This window comes from Channa argus, chromosome 20 (genome assembly GCF_033026475.1).
Source record: "Channa argus isolate prfri chromosome 20, Channa argus male v1.0, whole genome shotgun sequence".
NCBI lineage: Eukaryota > Metazoa > Chordata > Actinopteri > Anabantiformes > Channidae > Channa > Channa argus.
The window spans coordinates 1,765,859-1,785,085 of record NC_090216.1 but is presented as its reverse complement, the minus strand read 5'-3'; the positions used below and the strand labels follow the sequence as shown (position 1 = coordinate 1,785,085).

Sequence of the window (19,227 nt, the reverse complement as noted above, 5' to 3'; positions counted from 1 at the left end):
ATGTACATATTTTCTTTTTTAGTTTTCTATCCAGTTTTATGTTTTAACATACTCTTATTTTGACATCTCATCATTATTCAAACAACATCCTTTGGGGCTTGTCCCCTGATGTCCACTACTTCCTGCTAAGGTAAGTAGTAAGTAGTAAATTCAAAAGGCCGGTTTGTGGAGACCAAATGCTGGTTTGCTCCTCAGCAGACCTTCTGTCTGCACTGTCTTTAGACCAGCTGTCCCAGCAGGGAACACACAGAACATGATTAGTCTCAGAGACTTGCTAATTAGATTCCTGACCACTGTGTGTTCACCTGTGTGTATCTTCTGTAAGGTTGATTTGCATTGAGTTGTTCCTTTGTCCTTTTGTGTGAATTCAGCTGCTGAGCTGAGACGTTTAAAGACCCACAACCTGTAAAACCTGGTGATTCTGATGTGGCCCACTCTTGAGTGTAGTTCTGTGCTTCTCCCTCTTGCTGATTAAACTCACCGTAACCCAGACTGTGAGCTGCCTTCTGCCTCCTAAACTTGCCTTTTAGTTTTTGCCACGACATCAGGGATAACTCCTGTGTGGTTTAATACGTTCCAGTACAGTGGCTGTGCCCTGGAATCTACATTTACAGTGTTCTAATGTGACCGTGTCAGTTTGTAAGTTGAAACTATCAGAAAGGTGATGATTCTATTCTGTTTATTATTGAGTGCTTGATAAGAAGAGGTGGTTCTAATGTTTCAGCGACCGTATTTAAAACAAATGTTTAATCTATCTGTGCTGTGTTATGCTGAGTGTGTGAGTCCAGATTCTCACTGCAGGTCCTGCAGGTCAGAGACAGTTGGATGCAGAAGGACCTGAACACAGGAATAATTGAAGAAAGTGATTCAGCAGCTCATCTGAAACAGTGCAGAGAGCAGCAGGGTTTGTTCTCTCTAGTTAAATCCCCATCAGATGTGTTTTGCTGACTGACTGACAGAGTGGAAGAGTTTGACCACAAGTTGTTGTTTGAGCGAAAAAAAGTTTTGTTTTTTTACATTTTGCAGGAAAAATGCGTCATGTTGGGCAGTGAGAAAAACTAATGAGTCCAAAAAAAAGTGTCCTTTTCTTTCTTACAAACTGCGACAGCTCGAGTCTTTCTGATGTTCGCTGCGGGTTGTGCAGAACCCTGTCACCAGCAGATGGTGCAACTCAACCACTTATTCACCATTCGCACTTTGGCTGCTGCCATCAAATCTCTTCATTAGGGACATTTAAACGTTTGGGAAATTCGTAGTGGATATGTTCTATAGAAGCCAAAGATTAAGAGATGTTTTTTGACATACTGTGATTTGATGAACGCATCAGGGCGTGTGGGTGAGTGGGTGGGTGTGTGCGTAAAAAGGAGGGGTGGGGGCGTGAGGAGCCGCTGGGAGCAGGACAAAAAAAAAGTCGGTAATTTGTCATTTAGTTTTCTGTGAACTGAGCTGAAGTCAGTTTGAGCTTTTCTGTGAGATTTGCCTGAGAGAACACTTGTATTTTGGCTCTCGATGATTTACGTTGGGACCATGTGAAAGCGGAGACCGACAACAAGCGGAGCGGGAGCTGAAATCTACCGACAGCGTCCAGGTACTTTAACGGATCCAGCTCCCCGTAATGTGCCTCTGTCCCGGATCACGATCAGGATTTGTCCTGAAATGTAGTAGTGTGGATGGATTTCACTCAACATGGAGTCGGTGCGCGCAACACCCATTTTCCACCTGAAAGACGCGCGTGTTCGCTTTGGATCGGGATGGTTCGTGCAGCTTTTTGTCAGGTTGAAGGCGATAATGTATAAAAAATTAGTTTAGATGTATAATACGGATAATGGTTGTGAGGACTGATGTTGAAGTTCGTTTCTTGAGACACATGTGGCCAATTTTTCAAATTAAATGTCTTATTAATCTTATTTTGGAGTTAAAACCCAAAGACAACGGAGCTGCTGCACATGCGTGTTTAGTCTATGGAACATGTGTTAAATAACCGTAAGAATTTTGTGAAGAAAAACAAACTCTGTGCCACAGTTGTTCTTCCAGGACCGAATGGAGCTATTTGGGGGCCCAGGGGCAAAGCTGCGCTGCTACTGAGCCTTGTATCTCTGTGTGTCTGTGTCTTATGTGGTTTGGGTCAGTATCAGCAGGCTCTTTACTACCTGTGCTAGTTTGTGGTTCTTTTATTCCGTGTTCCTGCAACTAGCTTTGAGTCAGGGCCCCTAAACAAGTTTAGCAACTTTGGGATTTTAGTGGTGCAAATGATCCAAGTAATGAAATTATTAAATACCACTCACACGAACTTAATACTCAAGAAAAAATGCAGTAGTTGCCTTGAAATACTTTGCTGAAGTGCAAAGTAGATGCTTTAAAGTTTGCTGAGAGTCATGGATTAGCTGAGGGGACCTGAGCCAGAGCTCACAAGTGACGAAGACGAAGTGAACTTAAACTTAAGACAAAACAACTTAAAAACACACACAAAAATGTCCAAAGAGTTTGGAGTTTGATAATGTAATGAAAAATAGCTTTGTGTTCCAACTTTAAAGACTTGAGACAAGTCAAACAACACTCTGTTGCCTTAGAGAGCTCTGAGGCAACAGAGTGTTGCAGCACCTTTGTCAGCACAGGCCTGTGTTTCTGCTTCCTTGAAAAGTCTGCGACCCTGTGTGTGTGTGTGTGTGTGTGTGTGTGTGATTAAATGCCACAAAAACTGAAAAGCAGTTTTATGGACTGGCACAAACCAACGGTCAAAAATGATGACAAAGCAAACAGGCCAACACAATGGTGGGTGTCTTTGTTCCAGGATGGTACGTGTTGTGGTTGATGTGCACTAGTCATAAAGACTGTGTCCACTGCTAATGATTTGCTTTACAGACTCTGTTCAGTGTAATCAGATCCTGACGGGGACAAACAGAAGTCAGACAGAGGAGAGTGCTCCTGCTTTGGTTGTATTACTTACATTGGAAGGTCTCTCTGTCTCTCTGTAGGTTTAATGCCCCTTTCTGTTACTGACAGAGTATCTGAAGCTGTTAATCATTAACATCATCGTTAAGTCCTCTGATATTGTTGGTGGCTGCTGAGTTCAGCTCTGAATAATAGTTGGGTCACTTTTCATTACATATTTTCTGAGTAAACACAATGACAAAGGTTCTGTTTGGAATCCCATGAGTGTCTGTGTGTACTGTATACTGACTCATGCCACTGTTATGTTTGCTCCATTGGGTGTTGATTACAGTATCCTTATCTCGCATTGGTGACGTATGGAGAGGGTTTAATATGTTCTGTCACTGTCAGACCTTTCTCAGACTGTTCTTCCATCTCACCAGGTTGTGTCCTGGAACGTCAGACTGAACTCTGGTCTCTCCCGGTCACAATGGCTTCCAACGTCACCCCTCAGGGTTGCGGGCCTAACGTGGGCTCCCTCTATTACAACCTGTGTGACCTCAGTGCCGCGTGGGGCATCGTGCTGGAGGCCTTCGCTGCAGCTGGCATCGTCTTCTCCTTGGTGCTCTTCATCTCGCTGCTGGCCAGTGTCCCCTTCATGAAAGGAAAGCAGCAGAAGAGCTCGGTACCTCTCAACGCCTTCTTCCTGGTCGGCACTGCCGGCCTCTTCTGTCTCACCTTTGCCTTCATCGTGCAAAAAGATTTCGCCACCTGTGCCTCACGGAGGTTCCTCTTCGGGGTGTTCTTTGGCGGCTGCTTTGGCTGCCTCCTGATGCAGTGCGTGAGATTGAACATCCTTGCCAGGAGGGACAGCGGCCCCCGGGCCTGGGCTTTGTGTCTGGGGGCCTTGGGGCTGTGGCTGGTGGAGGTGATCATCAACACAGAGTGGCTGATCATCACAGTGGTGCGCCACCCACAGGGGCCGCTCAACGCCACAGCTGGAAACGGCAGAGAAACTGCTTTGCCCTGCAACATCGCCAACAAGGACTTTGTCATGGCACTGATCTATGTGATGGTCCTGATTCTGGCTGTCTTGGTGGCAAGTCTGGTCATCATGGGGGGCAAACACAAGCGGTGGAAGATAGAAGGTGCCTGCATCTTTCTCGCCAGCCTGCTCTCTGTGGGAATTTGGGTTGCATGGATCGTTATGTACGTCTACGGGAACGGCATACATGGGGGCCCAAATTGGGATGACCCCACCTTGGCCATCGCCTTGGTGGCGAATGCATGGGTGTTCCTCATCGTCTACACCATTCCTGAAATGTGCTGTTTAGTCGAAGATGAAGAAAGCCCACAAGTCTACAGAGAAGATCTGTACCCGAACCGAGGAGTCGGCTACGAGACGATCCTGAAGGAACAGAGCTCCAAGAACATGTTCATGGAAAACAAAGCTTTCTCTATGGATGAGCCAAACCAAGGTATGTAGCATATCCCTTCTCCAGCAGTGACACCATGACTTTCATGTGTTTGTTGCACCTTTAGTCTTTAATTAAATCTCTGTGCTGAAGCAGAATATTCCAGCATGTCAGTTGCAGATTTGAAGGATTCTTCTTTAAAGTGTCAAACTCTGAACACCCGCAGGAGGTGGCTCCTAACATTTACAGGCCTCCATCACAATGCCACACGCAGTAGAGAATTTCATCGTTCAAAACTTGTGGGACCGGTCCGGCATGGACTCATGGAAGACCTGCCAGAAGTCAACAGCCATACATTTCTCCAAATCTGAGACTGCATTTAAAAGAAACCCAACAGCTGGTCGGAGTGAAAACGGTCCAAACATAACAGTTTTGAACGTACAGTTCTGTCACACAGATGAATTACATTTTATGGACCCTGCCCAGTTTGAGTCCAGTCGAACAGGATTTTTGAAGACAGACACAGGACAGAACGCAGAAACAACGCATTTCTGCACAGCTCAGTCATTGAACTAATTAGTCCATGAACAGAAAAAATTAGAAACTATTCTGCTTTTTTAGGGAAATATTCCAAACTTTTCAGTCTAAGAATTTCAAATATGAGATTTTGCTGCTTAAATTCAGTCTCTTTGGATCCAGCAACATAACTGGGGCTTCTATGTAACTTTAGTTTTTATATTTTCCGAAGGGGAAATTGGTTTGCAGAAAGTGCAAATTGCATATATTAATCGCACAGCGTATTGAGCTGTACATCCTGCAAACATTGCAATTTTTCCTAAGATCAGGTTGCATCTGTGTAATGAAGCCACAGAATTTGATACAGTTGCTGTTTAAATCCTGAGCTGAACAGGATCTGATGTTGCAGTAAAAACTAACCAAAAAAAAAAACCAGACAGAACAGGACACCAAGTCCCAGTCTGCAGCCACCAGGCGTTTCTGTGGCTGCTAAGGTCCTGGAGACTAACACAGAAACATTTTAATGCACTTTTATTTAAGTACGTATTTCACACTAAGTTAAATTTAAAGTAATGTATCATTTTTATAGTATCAACTCTTAAACAGGAGCTTTCTCTTCTAGAATTTATCAGGATACAACAGCACGTCTCCTTCCTCTGGAGGCTCAGATAACTTGGACCCTGGAGTAAGACTCTCCTCTCGTTCAGAGTCTCGTTGGACTGCAGTACTGCTTACTCCAACAATCTGTCCGTGACAATTTAAACTTAAATCATCGAATTCATATCTGTTCAAGATAATGGGCCGACTGTAAAAAAACATTTTCTTAGCGTCCCTCCCTTCAGTAAACCCTGATGCTGATTAGGCATCAGGGTGAGGCTACAGTACAAGAGATGTGACTGTGTTCGGCTGCATGTGGTTGATGGTGGTGTGGTTGGTTTTTCTTTTTATTTATTGAGTATTATGGCTTTGGGGGAAACGGGAACAGTGAAGAAAAGACCAGTTTTCAATTTCAGTGAAAACTGTCACAGTTGCATTGTTGTAGAATAATAATAATTCATCGTCTTCAGTTTGGCAAACTAGAGCGAAATCCTTGCGTTCACCGGAATAAAAGATTTAAAGCTCAAACAAAACATTTTAATACGTTTAAAAGCCTTTTATCAGTAAAAGTGAAGACTTCTAGGTCCTGTAACCACTCTGTAAACCTCCCTACTTTCTTTCTTGGTTTCCTTCCTCAACAAATCTGAAAGAGAAAAGCTGCTTGTTGTTACTTTGATTTCAGACACTTCAACCAAACTTTATTTTAGCCAACACCCGTGAACATAAAGTAAAACACGTCACTATTTCCTACTGATTATTCACTTGAATTTCAACTTTTAACTGAAGGATAATTAAATGTTCAAAGGTGGATGAAGGACAACCATGTTTACATATCAGCTGTGTGATATGATATCTGGTTTATGACACAGAACAGCATCATGAATCCTCCTGTAAACGGCCTGGACAGTTAAATTTTCTCTCTGGACTCTGAGTTGTGGTTAAACCGTCACACCCCACATCAGCGCAGTGACTGAAAAGTTCAATCAAATGCACATTTACATGTTGCTTTTCCAGTGTTTCAGGCGTCAGAGAGAAATTTGCCTTGTGAATCATTCCAGTTAATGAGTGTGTAGTGCATCTCTAACTGCTGTATCACACCTAAAACTCTCCCAGTCTGCCTCCGATTCCCATCACACCGTCTCTGTGGCCACTGAGGTGTGGCAGCACTTTCATCCAGACCACAATATTTGACGTTTGGGGACACAAAGCGCTCGTCTCTCTCATCCATGTCTCTCGGGTGTTTCTGCAGCGAAAACATATTAGGAAGAACAGAGGTTCGTGAAGTTGGTTTTCGTCCCATGAGCATTTTCTAAGTGTGGAAAAAAACTAAATGGAGCAGAAATTCCTTAGAATGAAAAAGAGAAAGGAAATATCACCTTTTATATTTTGCCTGAATGTTTTCATCTGAATGAAGAGTTTCAATTCACTATGTATGAATATATGCAACACGATGATACATTTAAAAGGGCAGCAATTTGGTAAAAATGTAGAAAACATGGACAATAAGGACATTTCAGTGTCATTCACATGCTTCCTTTACAAACTTCTAACCATGAAGTTTTAAAAATGTCTTTTAAATATTTTTTTTTTTAAACCCTTTTTAATGGACAACTTGAAATGGTGCTGAATGGAAACTCATTTTAAGGCGGCGCTTGAAAAAAGCAAACCGTGCAGTGGAAAAAGTAAAGAGACTGTGTAAAGTTTCTCAGATTAAAGGAAGCTGTTTCGGTTGTGAGACGGTCGGGTTCCAATGAACACTGAAAGCGATGCAAAGTCAAGCACACATCCCATTTTCCTAAATAAACATTTTCTGTTTCCTGTTTTGTTGCACTGAAAGAAAAATGACAAAGAGGAAAATTTGAACTTAAATGCTGCAACCTGACTGTGGTTTTAAGAATGACTTGAAAAATTGGGCCTTTATCTTTACATCGCGAAACAAACGCGTGTTTTCACGTTAGCTGACGTTTGACTGCTGCTCTGTTGTGGCTTCATGGTTCCTGTGCTGCTGTTTACAGTCCAAACTGCTCACGAGCTGCACGGTCACCTTGACAGACGTGTGCAGCTGTTTATGGATAAACTGCAGTGCACTTCATTTCTCTAATGAAGGAACCAGTGGACTATTGATGTGCTGGGACTCATCTAGGTGTTTTTAAAAGGCTGCGATGGATTAAGGTGATGGCTGAGCTGTCGCATGACTTCCTTCTATCTTTATTGGCTTATATTTACAAATGAAGTAAATGCTGAAGTTATTGAGACACAATCACACGGATCCTGTTGGTTTCAGTTGTGAGACGGCATCTTCAGAAAGTTTAGGTGAATAAAATCTCACGTGCTCAACGCACAGTCAGCATTTATGAAATGTATCACAAAAGGGCCACGGTACCGTCTCTGCGATGCTTTTTGGACAACATTTTAGCTCATGTGGCACTGACGAATGAGCTGAGTCAGGTTCTGGGTTCAGGAAATCAGCATTGGGAAGTGCAGCGTTAGTCGGACAATAAGCAGGGCAGGGGTCCTTGAGGACCAGGATTGAGAACCACTGCTATGGAGAAACTGGATTCACTAGTTGTTTCTCTCAATAAACTAATGATTTGCATCATGGTTGTTGATGAATGATTTCCATTTCTGCTGATTTTCTTAAAAATGTGTAATTTTTTTCTGTTTTTCCACATCAGGGTCCAAGCCTGTGTCTCCGTACAGCGGCTACACTGGACAGCTGCGTAGCTCCGTGTACCAGCCCACTGAGTTGGCCATCATCACCAAGGGAGTGGGAAATGTGAGTATGTGGGTTTTACCAGCATCTCATGGTACCTACTTATTCTTAATGAAAGGGAGAATCTGTAAGCATCAGCAGATTGTAAGCGTTAGTTTTAAGCGTGTGTCAAGTTGGATGTGGGTGAACAGGTTTCAAGTTAAATCGGTTTTATGCAGATGTGAAAAATAAAATCAAAACCTGCTCAGCAACACTGGAATAAAAAGCAGAGTTCAGCTAATTATAGCACAGGTGTTTCTGATATCAACAGCTGACTTGCGTTAAACCACCACGAGAGTCATAAACAGGTTCATTCAAGATGCGTCTGAGTTTTACTAAACTGAAACGTAAACTGTTCTGATGGTGTCTCCACCCAAATGTAATTACACAAGGGCAATGTGGTGGCAAAGTTAATTTGCAGTGATGTCATCATCTTTGTTGTATCCGCTATAAGGCTCCAATCTCCACCCGACCGTGTTACCTAAGAGGAGAAACCAGTTTCTCCTCATCATGAAAGCTGAGAAAGCTGCTGTTAGTTCACAAGAACAATACGTCTAAACACAAAGTGAACTTATTGGCCTGGAGCATAAAACATTACACTTTAACCCACTGCCAACATTAGCAGTAATTAATTAGCGTTCTGTCCAAAACTTGGCTTCAGGCACAATAACAGATTACAGATTATAGAAGCCTTTTTTTTTTTTTTTTGCTTTAAGCAAAACTACAATCTTTCTCCGAACTTAACTAAAGTGAGCCTGGATGTCCAGGGAAGTCCATCCTGATCACCTGCTCGTTTCCATTACCGCTTCATTCATTCATTCAAACAAAACAAGAATCCTGCTTCTCAAACTTGCAGCTACATTGAATAAAATTATTACCTTCCAAGCATGAAAAGGTGAAGCTTGGAAGGTGTAGTGACAGTGAAGAGCAGACGTGGTAAAATGTCCTCGTGGAAAGAGCAGGTGCTTGTCCTCCCTTCTTGGCTGTTCTGATCATGGCCCCTGTCATGTGACTTCGTGCAGTACGCCGCGGACGCCTACGACATGACCATTCCCAGAGCGTCCCTCAACTCTGCAGCCAACAGTGGGAGCAGCACGCCGTCGACGCGCGCCGACACAACTGGAAATAGTGTAGGTTGAATCCCGGGTTGGTTGTAGCTCAAGAAGTTTTTCTGTCGCCCTGCTTCTCTCCTGCTGAAGTCGACCCAGACTCACTTCTTTCTCTGGATTTAGTTCTTCCTTTTGTGTATTTCTCTTTTCTGGTGCTAGTCAGGGTCGATGACACAAGGCTTAATGGTGAAAGGGCTCATAACAAACTTTTCTCTCTCATGATGCATAACCCACTTCTCCGCTGTCCATCTAAACACTCAGGTGTTCTGATGTGTAGTTTTCTTTAGGAGCCTGATCCTCACATGTTTCAATAGTTTGCTTTACTTGCAGTGCAGTGTGTAGCAAATGGTGAGTGAGTTCACTCAATAGTGCGACGCTTGTGATGCTGCTTTTCAAATGTTCAGGGGAGGAGCGTTTATTTCAATGCTCATCGTGTTGCTCTGTCATCTGTCTCTCTTTCTGCAGGGACATGGACTGCAAAGGACGTCCCAGTGGTGAACTCACCGTGCCTCCCGTCAAAATACCTTTTCCTTTTTTTTGTTTAGTTTTTTTCCCTCGCACTCGCTGACTGTGCTGCTGTTTGGGGTTCTCTAACCTGGAGCCCTCAGCAGGTGGATCGGGGGGAAAAACGGTCAAAACCACCTATTCACTGATTTCACATGTGCCCGACAGCGCGGAGCTTCATTTGGAAGTCAAAGCCAGGGGATCGAGCGTCGGCTTAGCTGCAGAACAAAGACTTCTTTTTGCAACTATTGCCATTCTCATGGGGGGTGAGCGCTGTGCCGGACGCTGTCACGCAGATGAAGGGTGCGTGTGCTGATTGTGCACAAACTGACAAATGAGATGCATGATATCAACAAGCACAGCCAGCTGTCAGTCACCTGCACACGTTGTAAACGCCCACTAATGGAACGTTTCTACTCAGTCTGGCTTAAGCACAACACAGCTAGAGGGAAAATAACCAATGTGGAAATTTGCATTCAATTAAATAAAAGATAGAATGTGCTCAGTTAAGTTTAATTATAGGAAGCAATATATATTTTTGTGCCCGTCTTGCAGACACTTAATAATCACGTGTAGAGTTGTGTAAGTGGTGTTAAATTAATGTACATACTATGATGATGTTAATATGGCGGCCATCAAAGAATATGTGTAATACTGTTAATCGTGCAGCTGTGTGCTATGTTTTTATAATCTCTAAATTTCACCAATCATGAGAACACAATGAATCAATGGCGTCTTTTTTTTTTCACAGGTTTCTGTCCTTGTGATTCCGTACAAAAATAGCACGACGCTCGAGTTTTGTTACTATAATCTTACATAAATATGTAAGTGCTACTTTACTTTTTTGACCGTATTTAGGTTTGACGCACTTGACTTTTTAGTGAAGATAAGTGCTCTGTTAACTTTAAGCAGCCGCCGTTCATGTGTTGTCTGAGCATAGTGAGATTTATTATACCGTTTACAGGATGAGGGAGTGGAATTAGTCCAAAATGCATAGTTACATAAATGTACAAAAACAGTCCATTTAAATGTTTAAATTGTATCTAAGAACAGATGAAAAGCAGCAAACTGTTTCTGTTTCGTTTTTTCCTCAATAAATGGGTTAAAACTCTACAGACTGACAAAATGCCACTGTTTGGATTTGTCAGCGTCTGACACAGGACACAGTCCTTCACGTAGAAATGTCTTATTAGATGTTGTGAAGGATTCTTTAAATTGTCTCTGTCATTATTTTCTACTTCGATGTTTCCCTATAATCATACTATTCATGCTTCTCGTCTCTAGACCTCTGTTTTTGTCCAAAATCGACAATGTCACAGGCAAAGCTCATCCAGGCTGCAGAATTATTCATTGGTGGTTTTAGTGTCTGTGTGGGTGTTGGTGAAAATACCATTAATTTACAAAATATCTGAAATGATCCTTTTTAACATGATCCTCAGGCCTTTCTGTTCTGTGCAGTAGGAGCCACAAATATCTATCTTTTTTTTTTTTTTTCCATTTGGTTTCTCAGACCACAGCCTCTGACTTTAATGCACAACAAATAAAAAGTCACTTGTGATATTTCGGTGTGTTTTTTGATGTTACATCCAGATCAGGGCGAGAACCACACCGACAAGCGTTGGGTGAAATAACTGCAGCTGTGAATATCCTCTAACACTTTAATGAAGAGATGCTTTGCATTCACATACAGTAACAGGAAGAAAGTGGCCGTGCATTGCCCTCACACACTTTCACCATTTATAGCGCTGATCTAAATTTGATTAAGCGTTTGCATACTCTGTGGGCCAATCTGGGATAAACAGACTCCTGCAGGACCCACTGCTGTTTAGCCAAGAGTTGGTCGTCTCGTTTTATGTGACGTGTTCATCGACCTGCAGAGAGATGTATGGATCGAGCATCAGATGGCAAACAATAGCATTGATCTGCACTTTTCCACTGCATGTACAGGAGGAGGTAGGGATGGAACGACCGACCCTGAGCTTAGTGGGGCCAAAGAACTAATGCAAAGGTGCCACAAGCAGACTCGCAACAAGCCGAAAGTAAAGGTGTCTGTGCTGTGCTCTGTGTGACACGTGTGTTTGCAGAGAATACACAGATAATCACAGTGGGAGGGATTTGGATTATTATCCATGAAGGGAAATTGAATTTATGAACGTCTCCTCTGAAGAATTGTCCAAAATTCCTCCTGATGCGTTCAATGACACTGGGATGCACTTGATCTTCATCATCATCTTCTTCTTCTTAGCTCAGTAGAAATCTTCTCTTGTGACTGTGTGAACACTTTTCTGTTGGTTTCAACCTTTTTTTTTTTTCAAAACTGTGAACACGCGTCACTCAGTAACTCAAATCTTTACATGCGTCAAAGGAAAACACATTTTCCCTGCTGAGAGAAATGAGTCGCAAAGTGTTGAATCAATGTAAATGTGAGAAACCAGGGATCAGATCCTCATCATCTATAACAGATGCTCCTCTGCGCTGCTGTTAGTCTGGATCACAGACGAGGACTGAGGACTAATGGACAGAAACAAATGGACTAAATGTCAAATTCATGTCTACATTTAGATTTTTTGGGATATTTTCACCCGTAAGTTTTATTTGGTTTCTTATTATTTTCCCCCTTTTGTTTTTTACAGTGTGTTTGAACAATGTGAAAAAAGTAACTAAGTGATTTCAGGTGAAGTTTCTATTTATATTTTCAGTGAAGAAAGAACAGAGGCCACACGCTGAGTCCTAGTGAGTGTGACTTGGTCCAGTCTAGATTCTCACTGCAGGTCCTGCAGGTCAGAGACAGTTGGATGCAGGAATGAATGAAGGAAACCGTCTCAGGAAAATCTCTTTTTTAGTGATTCAGCAGCTCATAAGAAACAGTGCAGAGAGCAGCAGGGTTGTTCTCTCTCGTTAAATCCCCACGAGATGTGTTTTTCTGTTTGCTGTGTAGTGACGGATTGAAGCAGTGAAAATGTTTGACCACAAGTTGAATTTTTAAAAATGTTTTGTTGGTGTTTCAGCTCCTTGGAAATGAAATGTGTCATTTTGTGCAGTGAGCTTCTGTTCCAGCCTGTGTGACCTAATATTTAACCTACTTCTTACACCACAAACCTCCCTCGTGCTCATTTTTCTCATCTCTCTGCTGAAGTGTCTCCAGCTGCTGGACACTGTGGACTGTGATTTATGGACAGTGCAGGTGCTGTGGCCTGATAACGTCGCCGTCAGACCCTGTTATCATGTGGTTTTACTAGTGATCCTCACTTCTCGTCAACAAAGCACTGAGATATGTGGAAAACTGCTGCTGTGAGCCTGATAAGACACGTGAGAAACCCGCTACATACAACAACGTGTTTGTCTTTTTCAACTATTACGATTCTGAGGTGACGTCTGAAGAAGCAGCTCTTTATTTGGGGAGCAGCAGGAAACAGCAGCGTCAGGAACGTGAGACACGTGTCACACTGCTGATGGTGCAGTTATCTGAGACCCTGTCCAGTCAGTAACACACAAACACAGCTTGGAAATAAACTAGAGTGAATGAATGAGTATCTCTCAGTTTCTTTCAGCAAAGTGGACGAACTGTGACTGTACATTCTGTCCTCTGAGCTGACACACACTGTGTACACACTGTAAATGAGACCAAACACATTTCCCAGGCAGTGCATTACCAACTCCAGCCCCCTCCCCTGTGTGGGTTTCACTCATGGACTAGTCTGTCAGCAGTGCAAACATTTACTCCCCCCCCCCTCTAATCAATCAGAAGTTGCTTATTTCTTATTTATTGTAATTTCATAAAACTAATGCCTGAAGTGTTGGGTGGGAGCACGACAGAGCAGGAAGTGGAGCAGCTGGGTGGAGCAGCTGGGGGGAGCAGACACCATTGCTGCTGTACCCTAGTGGAGTAACAGACGTCTGATCTTATATGACGGCAAGTTAAGCTCCCAGTCACTAAATGTTGCCAAATTATCCGACTTCTCGACCATAAGAGTCGACTGGTAGGCCAGAATGTGCCCTACTCAACCATAACTATGGGGGATAACAACCAAGTCTTCAGTAGCTTGATGACATTCACACTGGCTGAGCGGTGACCTTGTTCCTGTGGCTGTAGCTGCCAGAAATGAGGCAACACAGCAAAAACAAAACAATGAGCTGCAAAGGCTTCAGAGCGTCTGTGTGAAGATTCAGAGTTTCTCGCTCAGGGCAACGCCTCCCACTGCACATCATGACCTGATCCTTTGTTGATTGAGCATGTCGGTAGGTGCAGCTTTAATGGAACTGCTCCAGTAAATGTGCCTCGTTCTTTTCCCACCACTACTAACCCCTTTGTCTTTAAACCCCGTCCTGCATTGGTGGCAGTGAAACCCGAGTCAAAGCACCTTTGTCTGTCAAAATAGAAATCGCATGTCCAGTGAGGTAGCAACTGAGCTGAGGCACATTCACCGCCCTCCATTCTTCTGCTTTTTTACATTTATGTAAAGACTGTAAACAGAGCCTGCTGCTACTGAACTGTGCCACAGCTCGTACGGTGAAGGTGTTAATACCTCAAACCCCCTCATCTGCAGTTACTCAACCACCACAGACCTTCACCTGACCTTGCCAACAAACGAAATAATGATTTACCAGCAGTTTGACCCGAGCTGTGTTTGAGGTAAACACACAATTGATTCACTGATGAGAAGGTTACGGGAGCCAGTGAAGCCAGAAATTTCATTTCCGTGTTAAATAAAGCGTTGATGTTGTGTTAAAGGTTAATCTTCAGCTTGGTTTGTCTGCAAAACAATGCCACATAATGACGTTGTCTTACAGAGCTGCAGGTTCATTTCCCTCAGTACACATCGGTGGAAACTACTGAAGCTGTGTCTTTTGTGTGCGTGAGAGGCCACAGCACTTGACTGGGATCCAATAACGTAATAGAATTAACACGATGCTGTTCACCTTTCATTTAGATGCTCAAGTTTTGCTGGATTTGTACTTTTACTTTAACCTCCAATGTGCAATTTAAGCTCTAAAGGTCTTCTACCATCTGCTACGCCCCAACACGCTTTGCAGAGCACTTCACTTCATGTGGGTGTTGTCCTGCACTTTAACCTCTGCATCACAGCTCTTTCTAACAGGGTGGTTTGGTCATGTGATCTACAGCAGCACCGTCACTGTGCAGAGCCCAGTCTGGCTGTTTTCTCTGTAGCTCTCGTACTTCTACGTGGAACAGCTCCCTGTTCGTTCGCGCTTAATTAGACTCTTCCTGTGACAACTCCCTTGTTTTCCTTGTTACCGGTGTCCTCTGAGGGAAAAGCCTTCAACGTATCGTGGTGATTAGAATCATCAGCTGTTTAGCCTGTGAGCATATACAGTACAACAGGAGGTCAGGAAGCCTCTACAGTTACTGCGAAAATTTGTTCTTCTTAAGAACTTAATTAAAGGACACAAAATGACCACAAAGACATGACCAAAAAAACAGACACAACATGATCATAAAATGGCACAAAATATCTAAAACTAGGAATCAAATGAAGAAACAAAAAAACTGACACAACACTTTGGCTATGAGAGGTGGAGGCTGATGTGTAGGCTGCGTCTATGTGCAGTTGAGGGGAAAAGTTTGCATCCCCCCCCCTGCAATGAAATGGTCCTTCATCCTCAGAAGTGACAATGCAAAGTCTTATAGCACAGTGTATAAAGGGGAATGCACAGACATAATGTTCGTTATGTTGCTTTCTTCTTTACATTTAACGATCGGCCGCAAAAGATGTTGGTTCTCGATATTGAAAGGATTTATTTGTAGTTTCAGTTGGAGTTTTCTGACAACGAATAAACCAGTAGCAGCTTCCACAAATACACAGAGATATTTCTGACGCTTCCGGCCAGTGGCTGTGTGATTGACTTGCTATTTTGGGGCAGTGGCCGTGCAGTCGTACACTCTGGATAAACGAACAGAGTGGTCTTTGTTGGCTCAGGACAAAGCCGCTGCTGTGAGTCAGCTAGAAAGACCTTGAGGAAGGACACCTGAGCACTGACACAGCTCCCTGCTGTCTTTTCAGAGGTGGAGCTCGTCTTTGCAGATTCACAAATGTACTCAGTGGTCAGAAATGCCACTGTTTCTGAAGGGTGAGGTGAGACAGGAAAACCTTGTTGCCACCTCTCCCTGATTTAAAAAAACTTGAGGGAAACTGGCCAAAGTGTTGACACAGCTGCAGCTAGAAAGCACAGCAGGAGCTCAGCAAAAGCAAACCCCCAAAGAGCCGAAGCCTGTCCTCTGATTTCCACACATGCACATGTCGATCGTATTTTACTCGTATTTTTTTCTTCGTGAATCTTTTCCTGGGTTGCATTTCTGGCAAATCTTTCCCACACAGTGAAAAAACAATGCGCAACAAGTTGTCAGAAATAGTGGCAGGCGTTTTTTTTTTTTTTTGCACGCAGGATTTCACAAGGATTATCAGTGATGAAGCTAATCTTACAGCTGCAGCACACTGCCCACAGCCAGAGCAGAGCATCGTGCTGTTCATGTTCATATTCACTTCATGTAAACTTTTTTTGTAAACTGATTCTCTGAGCAGAGCTGCTCGAGCTGACACATAACACTGCCACAACACTTCACCCACAAACTGGTTTTGAGTCCGTCAGAACTGAGATGGAAGGCAAAACATTTTACGTATGAATGTTGCCTCTGATCCTAAATCAGAATCTAAAGTAGGTTCTTCTTTTGCCATTTGGGGTCTCAGTCAGTTTGTCACCGAAACCAGCTTTCCAACAACCACAAATAGTCAAAAGACACATACAAAATGGCAATTCAGATACAAGACTTTAGCTTTGATAAAGGCATCTTGGTCTCCAGTAGCTCTCAATGTTCTAACACACAGTACTGATAATAATGTTGTGGGAGAATGAAGCAAGGAAAAGCCACAAACCTAAAACTCAAGCTGCTTTAATAAGTACTGCACTACAAGTAGAACTACAACTTCTAACTCTTTTCACAAGATAAAGTACAAAGAACATCCCAATAATCAGTACAAGTATGTGTGTGTCAGTGTTTAAAGTAGTTTTATACTACGGTGTACAACATGTGTCTATAGTACCTGAAAAAGTGTTGTTACCTCTTGAAAATGTCCACATTTTGTCACATTCCAACCACAAACGTAAATGTATTTTATTGGTATTTTATGTGATAGACCAACAAAAAGTGGTAAATAAATGTGAAGTGAAAGGGAAACGATAAATGGTTTTCAAAATGTTTTACAAATAACTATCGAAAAAGTGTGGATGTGTTTGTAATTTTGGGATATTTATTTATAATCCTGCTTTACACTTTCCATAACTTTACCCCTGACCTGTCTGCTGTGTTCCTTGGACTTTATGATGCTGTTTGTTCTCTAACAAACCTCTGAGGGCTTCACAGAACAGCTGGATTTGTACTGAGGTTAAATTACACACAGGTGGACTCTACTTACTAATTAGGTGACTTTTGAAGGCAACTGGTTTCACTGGATTTTAGTTGGTGGTATCAGAGTAAAGGGGGCTGAATACAGACACATGCCACTCTCTGTTTGTAGCATTTTGGTTTTTTGTATCTTGTTTGTCTTGTAGCTTTACCCTGACACTTTGTTCCCAACTCTGCCCCTGTTGTCTCCTAATGTAACCTTACACTGAAGTGGTTTTCCATGACCCTAACGCAGTTTCTGTGTGTATATAAAGTGTCAGGAGTGTCCAGTAGTAACGCTGTGGCGTCATTATGATGTAATGGAGGCCAAAGGATGTAAAAATGCGCTACAATTTGATGCTTTAGGAAGCGTCATTATCGGACACTGTGGGATGAGAACGTGTTGCAATGCGACTACAAACAGCAGCTGCCTAATTTACCTTCGACAGGACTGATGGTGTCAGACAGGTGTAGAGTCAAATCTGTGACAAGCTTCTTGCATTAACTGTGAAACGTGAACCATCAGCCACTCCTCATGCTAACAACAACCACTGTGGAATGGAAAGTATTATGACAATGATAAAGCCATCATCATATGACTAGCAATGAATCATTTGGACTATTCAAACTCGGTGAATAGTCTGCGTACGTTTCTACAGCCTGTTTGTTACTTTGTGCTTTCAGAACAGTGTCAGCCTTTTATCTGGATGTTGAATGAATTGTTTGACTCAGGAAGGCTGAGGTCTCTCTTTGGAATAAAGTCACTCTGGGCCTGTGCTTAGATAACATGCCCCACCAAACACCTGGTATCTCATGCCAGGCTGAGCAGCTGCTGTGTTTCCACATCATGTTACCATGGATGTGGCTTGCAAACATAGAGGTCTGTGGGGACTTTAAACTCACACTCTTGCATTTACTGCAAACACACACATATACAAATACCTCCTCATGCATCTGTACAAGTTGCAACAGCAGAATACTTTGCAATTTAGTCTAATATTTCAAGACCAACAAGTCTTTTCTTCACTGGGGAGCTTTTCAGGGAACATAAAATCAAAGTGGTTTTAATCACACAACACATAGCCCTGTGTTGACCTGTGCAGCTGGATAGAAATGTGTTGTGTTGCTCCCAGCAGTTGAATACACTTGATCCTGACGAGGCACATGCAGACTCCCAGTGCAATCAGCTGAGTTTGTTAAGTGAGGCATGGCAACAATACACAACCTGAGCAACAGTAACTTCTGGCTTTTAACAAAACCTGGCTGTCAAATGATGGTCTTTATTAAATTATTGTATAGTTCATGTTGCATTGGAATATTCATAAAGACAAGCATGGATACAATGCTTCTCCACTTCTTCTCATAATGTAAAGTTTGATGTGCTACTCACACAATCTTTCCAGCAGGGTTACCGCATTTTCTAATAGCATTTTTTACACATGAACTAAAGGAGAAATATTGACACCTGCTGGACTGAGGTTGTAAATGCAACCGGTTAATTATGACCCGCCCAGAAAGTATTTAACGCTTCCTATTGGTTTGAACTATGACAAATTTGCTATTTGATTGGTCACAGTTTTTTCTTACGACCAATCAATGTTTTTGTTGACCACACTCATTAATGACGCAACCAGCTAGCTTGGAAAGCTAGATGTAACTGTCAGGATGGAGTGAGTTATATGTCGTTAACAGAAAATCATTTTTTTCACCGACAATGTTGTGTTTAAGCGTAAATGCGGTGAGGTCGTCGGTATCTTTAAGGAAGGTCAGTAGCTAAAGCTGATTGTACGGAAGCTGTCGTTGCTACACTAGCATTGGATGTTTCCAAACGTAGCTGCTAACGTTAGCTGAAATGACCGGTTGACTTTGACTTTACCTTTCAGGTTTTTCTCCCTTGTTTGTGATAGTTACTGAATATTCACCCTGTCATTTATAGCACATGAACACAGGGAAGTGCCGACTGTGTTTCAGTTCGGTCACACAACGGCTGGGCTGTGTCTTACTTTGTTTACGTTGTTTCTGAATTGTAATTCATTTGTTAAAGGCAAATATGTAACACAA

At 42.6% G+C, this 19,227-nt stretch overlaps 1 protein-coding gene across 3 annotated transcripts; it reads left to right on the top strand.

Annotated features, from left to right (window-relative positions):
- The first annotated feature begins 1,381 nt into the window (after positions 1 to 1,381).
- gprc5c (G protein-coupled receptor, class C, group 5, member C) lies at positions 1,382 to 11,324 on the top strand. 3 transcript variants are annotated; one of them, XM_067488632.1, is made up of 5 exons: positions 1,382 to 1,588; positions 3,315 to 4,349; positions 8,075 to 8,175; positions 9,174 to 9,281; positions 9,726 to 11,324. In XM_067488632.1, exons 2-5 carry the CDS (start codon positions 3,362 to 3,364, stop codon positions 9,756 to 9,758), a joined length of 1,230 nt encoding a protein of 409 aa, XP_067344733.1. In that variant the 5' UTR covers positions 1,382 to 1,588; positions 3,315 to 3,361; the 3' UTR covers positions 9,759 to 11,324. The 3 variants fall into 3 exon arrangements, with proteins under 3 accessions (XP_067344733.1, XP_067344735.1, XP_067344734.1); XM_067488633.1 differs by lacking the exon at positions 1,382 to 1,588 and adding an exon at positions 1,609 to 1,754; XM_067488634.1 differs by lacking the exon at positions 9,174 to 9,281.
- Positions 11,325 to 19,227: the final 7,903 nt, after the last annotated feature.